The sequence below is a fragment of the Schistocerca gregaria genome, chromosome 3, assembly GCF_023897955.1.
Source record: "Schistocerca gregaria isolate iqSchGreg1 chromosome 3, iqSchGreg1.2, whole genome shotgun sequence".
Lineage (NCBI taxonomy): Eukaryota > Metazoa > Arthropoda > Insecta > Orthoptera > Acrididae > Schistocerca > Schistocerca gregaria.
Window position 1 is genome coordinate 587171148 of NC_064922.1, and position 12808 is coordinate 587183955.

General features: G+C 41.0%; 1 protein-coding gene across 1 annotated transcript in view; it reads left to right on the top strand.

The window, feature by feature from the left end:
- The first annotated feature begins 551 nt into the window (after nucleotides 1-551).
- Nucleotides 552-12808, top strand: part of LOC126354195 (zinc carboxypeptidase-like) — a 36692-nt gene continuing 24435 nt past the window's right edge. The window contains exons 1-3 of the mRNA XM_050003648.1: nucleotides 552-629; nucleotides 4806-4968; nucleotides 9699-9835. Of these exons, the coding sequence (XP_049859605.1) occupies nucleotides 4813-4968; nucleotides 9699-9835 (293 nt within the window). The 5' untranslated portion in view covers nucleotides 552-629; nucleotides 4806-4812. The remainder of the gene's footprint in view (nucleotides 630-4805; nucleotides 4969-9698; nucleotides 9836-12808) is intronic.

The following is a 12808-nucleotide window of genomic DNA, read 5'->3' on the forward strand; positions in this document are numbered from 1 at the left end:
TCGACCCTGCAACTGCCAAACATGTCGATAATGACAAGTTTGAAATACTAACTTCATAAACAGAAATTGAATCGATGAATAACAGTTTCTCTAAAATCAGAATCTCAGTAAACGTATTTAGATTTGCAGCAGACATTTTCAATGGGGAAAACGAAGTAGTTCGTCATAGAACATTACTTACTTCACATCAGTGTGCTCCATTGCTTACTTCAACACAGACTCTCACAGTCACATTGTGCACGGAAACAATGAGGAGTTAAAACAATGAACGTAAATTTCAGACCCTTTCCGACAAAAATACATGATTGCCACAGCTAAAAACAATTGAAAGCTGATAATGAAGAAAGAACAAAACTATTCAACAACTGTGTCCGCATGGACACGCTGGGAAGTTAAGGGATAAACCCACTCGCTTGGTATCTCGCAGTGTATAGTCTGTGAACTGATTTCAAAATGAGTGTATCAAGTGATCGCTCGAGACTGATAAACCAGCACTTGAAGATATCAGGAGGACGTGCTCGGGTGACCCTGTGGCCTGCTGGCCGCGCAGGTGTCTTGATAAGATGCGCCATCCACTATAAAGCTACCACGGCGCTGAGATTTGGCTATCACACGGACCTGACACTACAGTAAGTACGAACTTGATCTGCCATAGCTTCTCGTTAGTGCAAAGTGACTAGGAGTAAGTTTCTACTTTTACGTTAAAATACAGAATTTATTGATAAAAGTGACAGTATTCGTCACGGTAACAATTTTATTTTTATGACAGCATTGACCAAAAACGTGAGCCTTAGTATGTTTGTTAATAATCTTATACCGGCACCATTTGTAGAGTGATTGTATCCATTGATGATCGCTTGGTCATAAAAAAACACCACTATAGGAACAGCTTGGATACAAACCTGACTAGAAGTTATAAATAAAATAGCCTCGGGCTGCAAGAAGGTTTTGTAACTTCTTTAATGCATAGCCGATTTTAAAACTGTCAGCCCCATCATCAGATGCTCCTATGCACAAAGCGAAATTGTCAAAAAACTGTCTTATACCAGCGCTTACAGAACGTAACAGCTTACACCAATGCTTTCAGAACATAACAGCATTTCTCATTTGTGAATGTGAAAGACATCAAACTTACCGGTAATGATATCAGGTTAAAATCCTTGTGCTTAACTCAGAATGTACACGAAATTAGTATTACCCGTAGTCAATACCGGACAAAAATGTAAACAGCCTTAGAGAAATGATAGGAACACGTTTGTTTAATACCGAGTAATTCTGCACTAAACTCGATAACCACAGGAATTCGCTTAGAAAGTGAGACTACAAGTTCGTGGGGCTACGTCACATCCGGGTTGAGCCACTCACTGAGGAGCCTTCGATCGCGCAGTTCCTCCACATTGCGAGGATGCTGATGCCGGCGTTTAGCCCGCTGTTCCAAAGTGTCTCACAGACCTTCCATGGTTTTCAAGTCTGGTGATTTTGCACGCCAATAGAGATGTAATAGGGGAGGGAGTGTTCATAATACCAGTCATGTATTCTTTCATCCCGATGAACTTTGATGTTGTCTTTAAGTGGCCGTGTGAGTAATTGGCCTTTTGCGAGGTGACCGACTTAAGATGTTCATTGCATGCAGTTTCCGTCGCAATGTTCTCTCACTAAAAGGTGGGGATGGACCTTCATTCGATGTAAGTCTCGTCGAGTCTGGAACAGATTCTTATTCACTACCCGTGAAATAAATTCGCCACAGTGTTTCGTGGCCATACGTGTGGCACAATTGCTTTTAGAAATGCTGAACAGTCCATTATGAAACACCAACAAATCCAGCAAACTTCACCCACCATATGTCCATGGGAGCAGCCAAATATGATTGCCACATTTTGACACTCTGTTACCTCCTTGCATTTACTCATGTATAAGTGCCATGCCCGCGTGAAACATAAATGTCACGCTGATCGACGCTGCGTTACGTTCACATACAAGCAGTACACGGCCGGGTGAGAACGTGATTTGGTCGCTGCACTATCTACAAAGGCTTAACGATTCATCTGTGCGGGCGCAAAGGGATGACTAATTTTTTGTCCAGTGAGTTTATTAGGCCACTAATATTTTCCGTCTTTGCACTCTTACGGTACTGTGTATTGATGATAACCCATTTACAGTTGAATTCAAACCAGTTATAATGGGAATGTGTATACTACTCTCTACAAGCAACGAACATTTATGGCTTTAAAAACAAAACTCTACACTGAAACGGAGTGAATATGAATCTGAAAGAGTACTGAGATATAATAAAACACTAAGATTGTTTTCAGAATAGACACTCTTTTTAACGCCATCAACGTTTATTGCTTGTCGACAGTAGTATACGCACTCTCACTACAGATGGTCTGAATTCAGCTGTAAAATTGAAACTGCTAGTATACCATACATAAAGTTTCAAGTTGTCGTCCTTTTCTTGTAGACCATTTGTAGGAAAGTAGAATCACAGAAAATTTCATACACCAGCAAACTTTTTGTTAAAATGTAATATGTTGTCGCCGGTTGTACTCAATTTGTCTGATGAATCTGTCTTACAAAAGAAGCACGCTTTTGGATGTATGGAATGTACTGCACATTTTGAACCAGATGTTGTACGTTATTTTTGGTGATGTAAGGTTTGCATTCCAATATTCCAAGACTAGTTGACTGCATAGCAAAAAATTTCTCCAAGATCTTGAAAAATTGTATTTCGTATATTTTAACGAACGAACCTATGTTGTTCATTTGGGTTTATCTTAGAACATCCAGACATTTAATTACTACTTAGTTTTCTATCAGAACGAATATCATATCCACATTTGTTCTCCTATATGAAGGGAGACTTTATATTGCTTCCTGATGATTGTTAAATGTGGCCAAAAGCACAATTATTATTACGCATGACAAGTAGAAATGTTGATGAAAGCTGCCAGCAACAGTAGTCGAAACATTTGTTAGCACTGTGCATCATGACGCGGAGAGAAAATCAGAAAAATTACACGGAACTCTCTTTCTCGATACGAGCCGTCTTTAAAATTTTTACAAAAGCAAAGTGAGGAAAACACCTGTTTGAGTGAAATTGTCTAATGGGCTTCAAAATGTTCTCCATTTAAACTTTTAAGTTACCTTTTTGATTGTACTGAAATAGGTTCTGGAAACACTTAATCCAATTTGGTGCTGGTACCCCAAAAAGATGATTAAAAGGATCGTTAGACAACTAATAAAGCAAATAAGGAGAATGAGGAATTAATTCGATGTTTTTCTGTGTCAAATAATCAATTGCTCAACGTGTTGTGCGACAGGTGTAATTGCCATCGTGAAGAATAACACGTTTTCAGTTGTTTCTTTGATCCCGTTGGCGACTTGTGGAAAACAAATTGTTGTGTACGATTCAGGATTAACTGTTCCTCGTGTCTCTAAGGCAGGGACAGCAGTATTTAGAATTTAATGGAAGAAACAGGCGATAATATTGTTGAAAGAGCTTAATGAACGAACCACTACTGTTGCTTTCGGTTTCTCTTGGAATAGCCGTAAAGTTAATTAACTACTTAGTTTGCCATTAGAATGAATATATCCACATTTGTTCTCTTGCTGCGATGATGTATAAAGATATTACATTTCCTCAGTCGAATATTCTGAGGGTTTCCTTACACTGATTGACACGAGCCTGTTTTCAAATTTCAATTAAATTCTCCAATATCCAGTGGGAAGAGATGTAAAATGGAATAAACGTCAGTCTTTGATATGCCTAAGGGTGCCTCTGATTGTCCTCAGTCATTTTGCACACAGCATGGACGTGTTTTGGAACAAAAAACCATCACAAAATTCATCACCTGTGAAATTATTGAGTACGACGTCTTTGACGGCGGTAAGGAGAGGTGGGTAGCAAAGTCGTGCGGCAACTGTAGTCGTAGGAAAACTGGACAGGAGCAGAAATGATTAGGGAACAAATTAAAAATTGAAACAGTAAACATAACATTTTCTTAACTCGTGTTTCTCCAAGCGCACGAAGACTCATTACAAATGACGCTGCAAGAAATAAGAGTCTAGCAACCGGTGTCAAAAAGGAAGGCGCTGCCTGCACTGCAACAGGAAGGATGATGTCGGGGCCGCGACTAGGCGCGGTCTGCGTAGCATCCGACAGCGGAGAGACTCGAAACGCGAGTGGACTGTGTGGCTGCCGTCAGGCAGCCTACATTGGGGCCGCAGCTGGAGGCACGGCTCAGCTGGGGTGCACTGCTGGCTCTACCGGATCCCGCACGACTGTTGTCGGCGTCTGACGGAAACTTGCGATTCCCTTACCAACTTAAATACGCGCGAGGGGTGTTATCGATAAATGAAACAACAGAAGTCACGTCTCCAACGAAATTCTGGAAAGCAATTGTAAGCAGTATTTTCTGAAGGGGATTGAGCACCAAAATCAGAATGAAGCGATTTACTCTTCGCTAATGAGTTAGGCGTTACTAAAATCGTTAAAAATCATGAAACAAACACAATAAAGTGAAATTTTCGTTTTTCGGCAACACTGTTTCTTGAAACGTTGGCTGAATAGTACTACTTGGCCAATAATGTAGGTACCATTATTTTTTTAAATAAAGAATGACCAATTATGAAACAACAGTAACTGACAACTTTGAAGCAATAGTTAAGTTTCACCACAATTGCACTGTCCAGAGGTCGTTTGTAGACCCTTACTGTCCTTCCAACGAGTTCCGAGTTCCTTAGTGCAACACACTCGTACGACACCACAAAGATTGCCGCAGTGTAGCAACGGACACTGGTTCCAGTTTCAGGATGCTGTGGAGAGTTGCGTTGTTGGTGTTGGCGGCCCTGTCGCTGGCAGCAGGGGAACCCCAGCGATTCGACGGCCACCGCGTGTACCGCGTGACGCCGAAAAACAAGCACCACGTGCAGTTCCTCAACGCGCTCGCCGGCAAGTACCACAATGACGTAAGTACCCTCTGCTGATGTCAGTTTCAAGTAGATATTTCGGCAGTTCTCACAGTTCTCTTATTTATTTACTTTATTTTTGAAATCAGCCCATCATTCTATTACTGCTTATGATAGTGCACAGCCCTAGCCATTCGTTGTTTTTCGAATCATTCATAGAATAAGAATTTGTTCACTTACAAAATCACGGTACCAACCAGCCATATCTTAGAAATAACACTTCTGTTCGTTATTGGGGGTCAATGACTGCGACTGTAAGGTAATAGAATCTTTCAAGTAATGCTGCCAGCTGTATTACGTCAATTCACTGACAGTAAATGCATAACTGGCAGTTCTGTTTACATTACTTCCACCTGAAGTCCTTCCGGCACTACTAATTCACTTCGAGGTTTAGTAGAGAAACATGGCCCTTTTGAAGAAACTGGTTCTGAAGCTGCCTGCAATCTTTCAAATCAAACACTGGACATCAAGCTGATGAACGAGTTGGATTGCTACAGAATGGGTGTGGTTTGGGACAAGGGTCATCTTTTAGGACTGTATAGTATAAGAAATCCGTGGCGCCACATGTAGTGGTCAGTCACTGACTCTCAATTGCAGGGTCCTGTGTTCGATTCCCTTCTAGCTCTGAAATTTTATTCATTCCAAGGCTTGGTGTTTGTACTGTCCTAATCATATCTTCATGACACACATGCCGCCAAAGTGGCCTGAAATAGAAAGACTGAGAAAGGGTGACCTATCTGTACCCTGACTGGGTGAATCTGGCTGACGTAATGCTGAATACTACAAGGCCTGCAGCATGATGTCGCTCAAACTACGATTTGAACATCTCTCTCTATCTCTCTCTCTGTCTCTCTCTCTCTCTCTCTCTCTCACACACACACACACACACAAGAGCGCGCGCGTGAACATATCCCTCATAAACGAAGAAACCACATGGAGTATAAAGATAAAGATATATGTAAAATAAAACGTAGATGTTGTGCTTACACTTCAAGAATTTAACACATGTGAATTAAAAAAAGGATTTTAACACTGAGTATATGTAGATAGTGATGTATAATTACACATTACATGTTGTCAGTTACAAGATTTTATAGGATTTAAATGAAAGAACTGAGTTACCACTAAATATTTTAGCAGTTACAATTATCTCAGTTCATACAGTAAAAAACCGCACATAAAATTTACTTTGAAGTGTTATGTAATTGCAGGGCTACGCTTGTTTTTAAAAATGGCGTCACTTCGACAACAACTTTTTCTTGATATCTAAAATTTTGGAATATGTGACATCTCTGGTAGCAACAAGAACGCAACTGTATTAATGAATCACTGAGTGCATAGAGGGAGATACAAAGTCTTTGCATCAAATTTTCAGGGCTGATAGATCACGTGATGGGGAACAAGAAGTGGTAGCGACATTACGTTAGCTTACGGTTTTCAGCGATGCCAGTATTCTTTTCATATAATTCACCGTGTTTGGGACAACGAGATTTCATGGAAAATGGTTCAAATGTCTTTGAGCACTATGGGACTTTACATCTGAGGTCCTCAGTCCCCTAGAACTTAGAACTACTTAAATCTGACCAACCTAAGGACATCACCCGATGCAGGATTCCAACCTGCGACTGTAGCAGCAGCTCAGTTCCGGACTGAAGCGCCTAGAACCGCTCGGCCACAGAGGCCGGCGATTTCATTCAACTTCGAGGGTCCACTAGTGAGGTGTGCTGCATCTACACACGACCTCTGTAAAATGATAAAGTGATTAAGATGATTTCAACAAGAAAATCTTCAGAATTAGTGTCTTTAAGGGGTGAAAGATATTTTAGAAATACGGCCTACCAAGTTTAATGTGGAATAGATGACTGTATTATATGCAACACACAAAGCATAAGCACTTCGCAAAGTGCCTAATCCCTTCCGTCTCTCAGGGGCATAATCGATAATAAAAGATGGCTAGCATCGCGAGGAAGCATCAGCGAACATTTTGCCTCTAACAGAAGTTGTTCCCTAGAATGCAATCTATCATTCCTAGACGTTTGGTGCGGAGACATTGAAACATCAAGTATATTTCTACTAACAGCATTATTTGTCAGGTAATTCAGAAGGAACGCTCACTTTACTACCAGGTTGAGGTGAAACACTCGCTTGGAGGCTGCTGTTGGGCAATGACAATAAGTGAGCTACGTGTCAATATCTGCAGCTGCAACGACGACTATTCTAGTGAGCGGGTTTGCATTAGCCGCAGCTTCAGCAATGCATACGCTGATCAGCCACTGGAGCTGGTGCCTCAGTGATGTCAGAAACTGCAGCTGTAGTTGACAAACTATGGAGTTAAAGTGCGCACATCGACTCTAGCCTTCACTAAAACCTCTTAGTGTCATACTGTGGTAATTAAATTATCTCTGGATACACCCGAACAATTTACAGATATGTACCTCAGAACGTGTGCCTCAAACACAAGAGGCAGTCACAATTAGCCAGCTAGCACCCAACAGAACACATCTATTTCCTTTCTCTTTCATAAAACTAAATTTTTCGGCTTTTCCTATCATCTGTCAGTATAACCAAGTTCTGTCCTTCCTCTCAAAGTTGTTAAGCTTATGCATGTTACTTTTTTTCATTACAGTTATTTCGGAAAATTTAAATAGAGGTAACCATTTTGAGCAAGCACATAAACATTTTAAGAGATCTTTGAACATCCGAAAAAAACAAAGGAAGCTGCTCAACGCTCAGCTATGTATCTGGTAGCCAGGAAACGTGCTCAATCTGGTAGCCAGGAAACGTGCAAAAAACCTAAGCTTTACTTCACTAAACGGCTACACTGCTAAACAGCTGCTAAGGCACAACCGAGACTTGCTAAGAAACAACTGGCAGTTGATACAGAACATCCGACAATTGCTACGGAACACCCGACCAATGATAGAAAAAGAAAATGTAGAGAGCGGGACTTGTTAACTGCAGCGAAGCCTGTGCACGATCGCTCACTGCGGATTCGAGAGTTATGCATTACATAGTTTGACGGATGTTATTGCCGAACTGATTAGTGCGACATTCCACGTGGAGCGGCAACATATCTGCAAGAAATCATTTAAATACTAACGACGTGGACGGGCAGTTTCACGGTTCGAGGTCGGTCAAATAGTCGCTACCGTGGCCAAAATAAGTGGAGTGTCCAAAAGTGTCATCTCGTGATTAAAATGGCCGTTGAAGGTGGAAATTCTATGCTAAAACACGCTGGTGGTCGTCGACGAACCACCATAATGCAAAAGGATCGATACGTAGCCCTAGTGCCGTCAAGGAACAGACGTCTCGCTCCTAGGCAGGTCTCTGCAAACCTTGCAAACATTACCGGTACATGCGTCTCTACCAGAAGGATTTCGCGTCGATTAAATTAGACTGGTTAGTATTCTCGGAAGCCTGTTAAATGCATCTCATGTCAACCACACCATTGTCTAGAAAGAGTTTTTTTGGTGTAGGGAGCGTATTGATTGGCGTCAGCTTCAGTGGTCCGGAGTGATGTTCTGCGACGAACCCCACTTCACTGTGGCATATGTTTGTCCCAACCAGTTAGTGTGGAGAGAGAGAAACAGAAACACGTTACGCACCACAGAATGTTCATGAACGTCATCGGTATGGCCTAGGCGTTATGGTGTGGGCAGGCATTATGTACAATGGTCCAACGCCGCAGCATATCTTTGCGCGAGGTACCGTTACAGCCAGCGGTATTGCAGGGAGATTATTGAGGATCGTATCCGTCTGTTTAGGGATGTGGTAGGTCCCAATTTTCCGTTTATGGACGACAATGCCCTCTTACTCTGGGCAGCTGAGGTGGCGGACACACTGGAAAGTGAAAATATGGAATATACGGAATGGCCTGCGTACTCCTTGGACTTAAACCCTACAGTGCGTGCCTGAGATGCTCTTAGAAGCCATCCCCTCCAAGAACTGCGCAAGTACCGAAAACCGCCATGACAGAGGAGTGGAAATATAACCCTCAGGGACTCCTCAAGAGCTTGTTAGCCAACATGAGTAACAGGTGCGAAATGTGCGTTAGTCCCCGAGGAGGGCATGCTCCTCATTCAGAGTCCGTTATCGACCTTTATGTCAAGAGTCTGACCTGTGTAGAACATGAACGTCACTTATGTCTGTTATCCTGCTTTCCCATGTGGTTATATCTGTACCGTTTTTCGTTATAAATATACCGCTCTACCTCTATTACGTATGTACTGTGTTTCATGTAATCCATCATCGCCTATGATTATTCCTGTTCAATAATGTCTCTGTCCCTTAGCAACAGTCAAACAGTGAATAACCAGCTACTGAAGATAATTTCACAGCTTGTAGAACAAAATATTGCTAGAGGTAACACGAAATTTCTTTGTGCCCAAGCGTTCCCTTAAATTTTGCTATAGGATCCGTCTGCTTTAGTTTAGAAAACATTTTTAATAGAATTGAATGTACGTCGCAGAGCAAAGACTGATGAAAAATTTCATGATTTTTGACGGTGCTCTAGCAGCCTATCCTCTAACACTGAAAGCCTGCTGCTGTTCCGCCATCTTTTTCTTCTACTTCCAGATGTTCTGTCTTCGCCAAGTCTAGACGTGATGCAGCTGCCAACAAGCTGTCTTCTACAATATAAACGACAGTAAATTTTATGATAAAAGCCATGGTAATATCTATAGTTTTTTACAAAATGAGTTACACAATTGGTGATTTTTGTTCCAAAACAGATCCTTTTCTGGAAGGATGCCAGAGTTGTCAACAGGACGGCAGACATCATGGTATCGCCGGAAATGCAGAACAACTTCCTGGAAGCGCTCGAAAAGAAGGGTATGAAGTCTTCTGTCTACGTAGAAGACGTGCAAAAGTAAGTGCCCATCACCAATGATACTGAGTTACACATTTTTGAATTTTCGTTTGCTCTCAAAGTTCACAAAGTGATTTGGAGCTTAATATAAGCATACCGCTTTAGTCTTGTTAGCAATCATTATCAGACGATATGAATGCGTCATTTGATGTCTCCTTAACGTTACTCTAAAAGGAATTCAAATAATTCTAACACGACTTGCTGATAATTCGAACCGATACTTAAATTATTTGTGTGGCCCGAAGCAGTAAAATATAATTAAAAATTCCGTTAAAAGACAGTCAGGGTGTTCTTTTTAGACAGCATGTTTTATCTGTGTATAATTCTCTCAGTTTCACATTGCAGTAATCAGAACAGAGAGAAATCGAACCCCAATTAGTATAATATCTGGGAGCTGCAAAGCACACACTAAGGTGTTCTCCATCATCCTCATTGTTTCCCGGTCTTCCTACCTGTTAGCATTGCTTACGCTGAGCTTCAGAGTGCTGAAGCATTATCGTTGGTGGTCCAACTTATATCTAGGGTGAAGTTGACTGTCGCCAGCATGACGGCACGCAGTGACTTGAAGCTTTGGAAAATGATTTGTTTGTTTGACTTCACATAATGTTTTTGTCCTATACACTCACTCACTCGTACTGCTCTTTCAGTATGTTTATTTGATAAAATTAGTTTTCTCACTTCGGTATTGAATTCTGAAGTCACAATATGACATGGGCTTCTCGGCCTATATTCAAAACTTCAACGATAACTATGTGCACACCAGGGAAGCTGCTTTTAAAATCTACGACACTTATCCTTCTGAAAGCAGCATCACTGTTGCAGCAACGACAGAAAGTTCTCACCTGATTTTCTGTCTAAATGGAAGGTCACCTTCATATGGAGATACGTGCTTGGATGAGTTGACTTAAAAGCTCATCCGCCACAGCAAGTTTCCTAGTTCGGCACTCTTTCCTGTAAGTTTAACCTCTCACAAACGTTGAAACGCACACCTTCTGTCACTTGAACAAGTCTGTAGTTTATTTTGTTTGTAGAAACGAATATACTTCGTGTTAAATAAATAGCTGCTGGCTTATGGCAATCCTAGTGTTACTTTGTGATACAGTGAATTGAGAGTGTGATATTGCTGTTTGAATTATGCAATAAGTTACTAGAGACTGGTGCCGTCTGACTTCGCTCAAGAGCGTACGCAGCATCTGGTATTAATTTAATGGGTGGGAGATGAGTAGAGGAAAAGAAGAACATTTCCTTACACTATAATACTAAAACCTGTTTTTATTAATCGCAAATTATTCTAACACTTACACTTTGTAATATGTACTTACTCTTGACAATAAGTGCGGATACTTTAGAAATACACTTTTTTTTAATGGAATTGACGTTGGCTAGTAACACGGCAAAAAACGTGACGCACTGAAGATGCAGCCCTACTCGAAACTTTGAGAATCCGAAGCCACCTCGTATATTCAGCTGTATGGAAATCGGAGAGAACAGCAATATGATTTGCACATTAGATGATAAATAGTTAAGGGTACACTTGCAGTTAGTAGTATCCATGCTCTGGTTTTCTTCGAACTGGCTCTCATACATCTGTCTTTCAAGCGGAGCAGGTTTGCGAGTTGAGTTTGTGAAGACCATATAAGCCATTGATTACAAGACAGAACTTTTGCCTCCATATATCTCTCTCGTTCTGTCCTTCCCCCTTCCCCCCCGCCCCCTTCCACACACACAAAAAAAAGTGCTCCTATATAGGATCCCCAGGATCAAAAAACATTGTCAGCAATCAGTCGACTACTGCGTCTTGTACATTTTTATAACTGGTGTAGTTCGATGTTGATGATAAGACTATATTAACGTCCTCTACAATCGTTCTACAACTATTGGGTAAAGTGACCATTAATTCAACAGTAAGCGGTAATTGTGAGGTATCAATAACTAAAGCTGTAATTATGGTACCCTACGGGAAACGTATAATAAACTCCACAAAATGGTTAGTAATGGTGCACTGGAAAAAAAGCACATTTCATACCCTCAGACGCTACGATACATGTAACTCAGCTGAGAGCCTTAAAACAAACTAGACAACTAATCAAGAACTTGGGTAACTATTAGAAGAGCTCTCAATGTCCACTGTAGAACAGAAATACAAAAGATATTTTGAACCGTCGTATGGCATCAAAAAACCTTACAAGTGGAAGACGGTCTTTTGCCGAATTTAGTTCTCTCGTGTGGGACAAAGTGAAAAAGAAACATCCGTAAAGAAGGCAACAGTGTCTGACAGTATCGGGGATGATGGGAAATAGCTATTCCGCTAGTGACAAAGTCTCCTTTAGGCTTTCTGAAACTGCTCTTTCATTTTTTCTAGTCTCAATTACGCATCTTCCAATAGGTCCTATTCATCTCTATCTTTCTCTCTTTCCCTCCCTTCAAAAATTGACCCTATGTAGGATAATCGACTACACAAAACATTGTCAGGAAGACTGTCTGAGTTGACTGCTGCGTTTTGTAGATTTTCATAAGTGGAGAAGAGGAATGTTACCTCTCAGCCAATTATCCTTTGCAATGGCCCAGCTACCACTCATCTACTGCCAAGAATTGACTGCGAAACTCGTCTCCTTCACCAGTATGACGTACCGGGAGTCGCTAGAAAGTTAGTTAGTTATGAGTTCCATTGACCAATCACACAGTAACCGTTATGTTGTGGAACGTGTCAAGTGCCCAAGAAAAGTACACATGAATAAAGATATCTTTTTTTTAAGAAGCAAAAATTTTTATTACCTACCCCCTTAAATCGCACAAAATGCTTATATTGTACCTGTAGGTTTATTTATTCCTATTCAAGAATTCATCTGTGGAGTTGTCTAGGAGATATGATTTCAATTTATTTTTAAAACTATTACTGCTGCCTGTCAGACATTCTATTTCATCTCGTACTTTATCGAAAAGTTTTATGGCAGCGTATTTTACCCCTTTCTG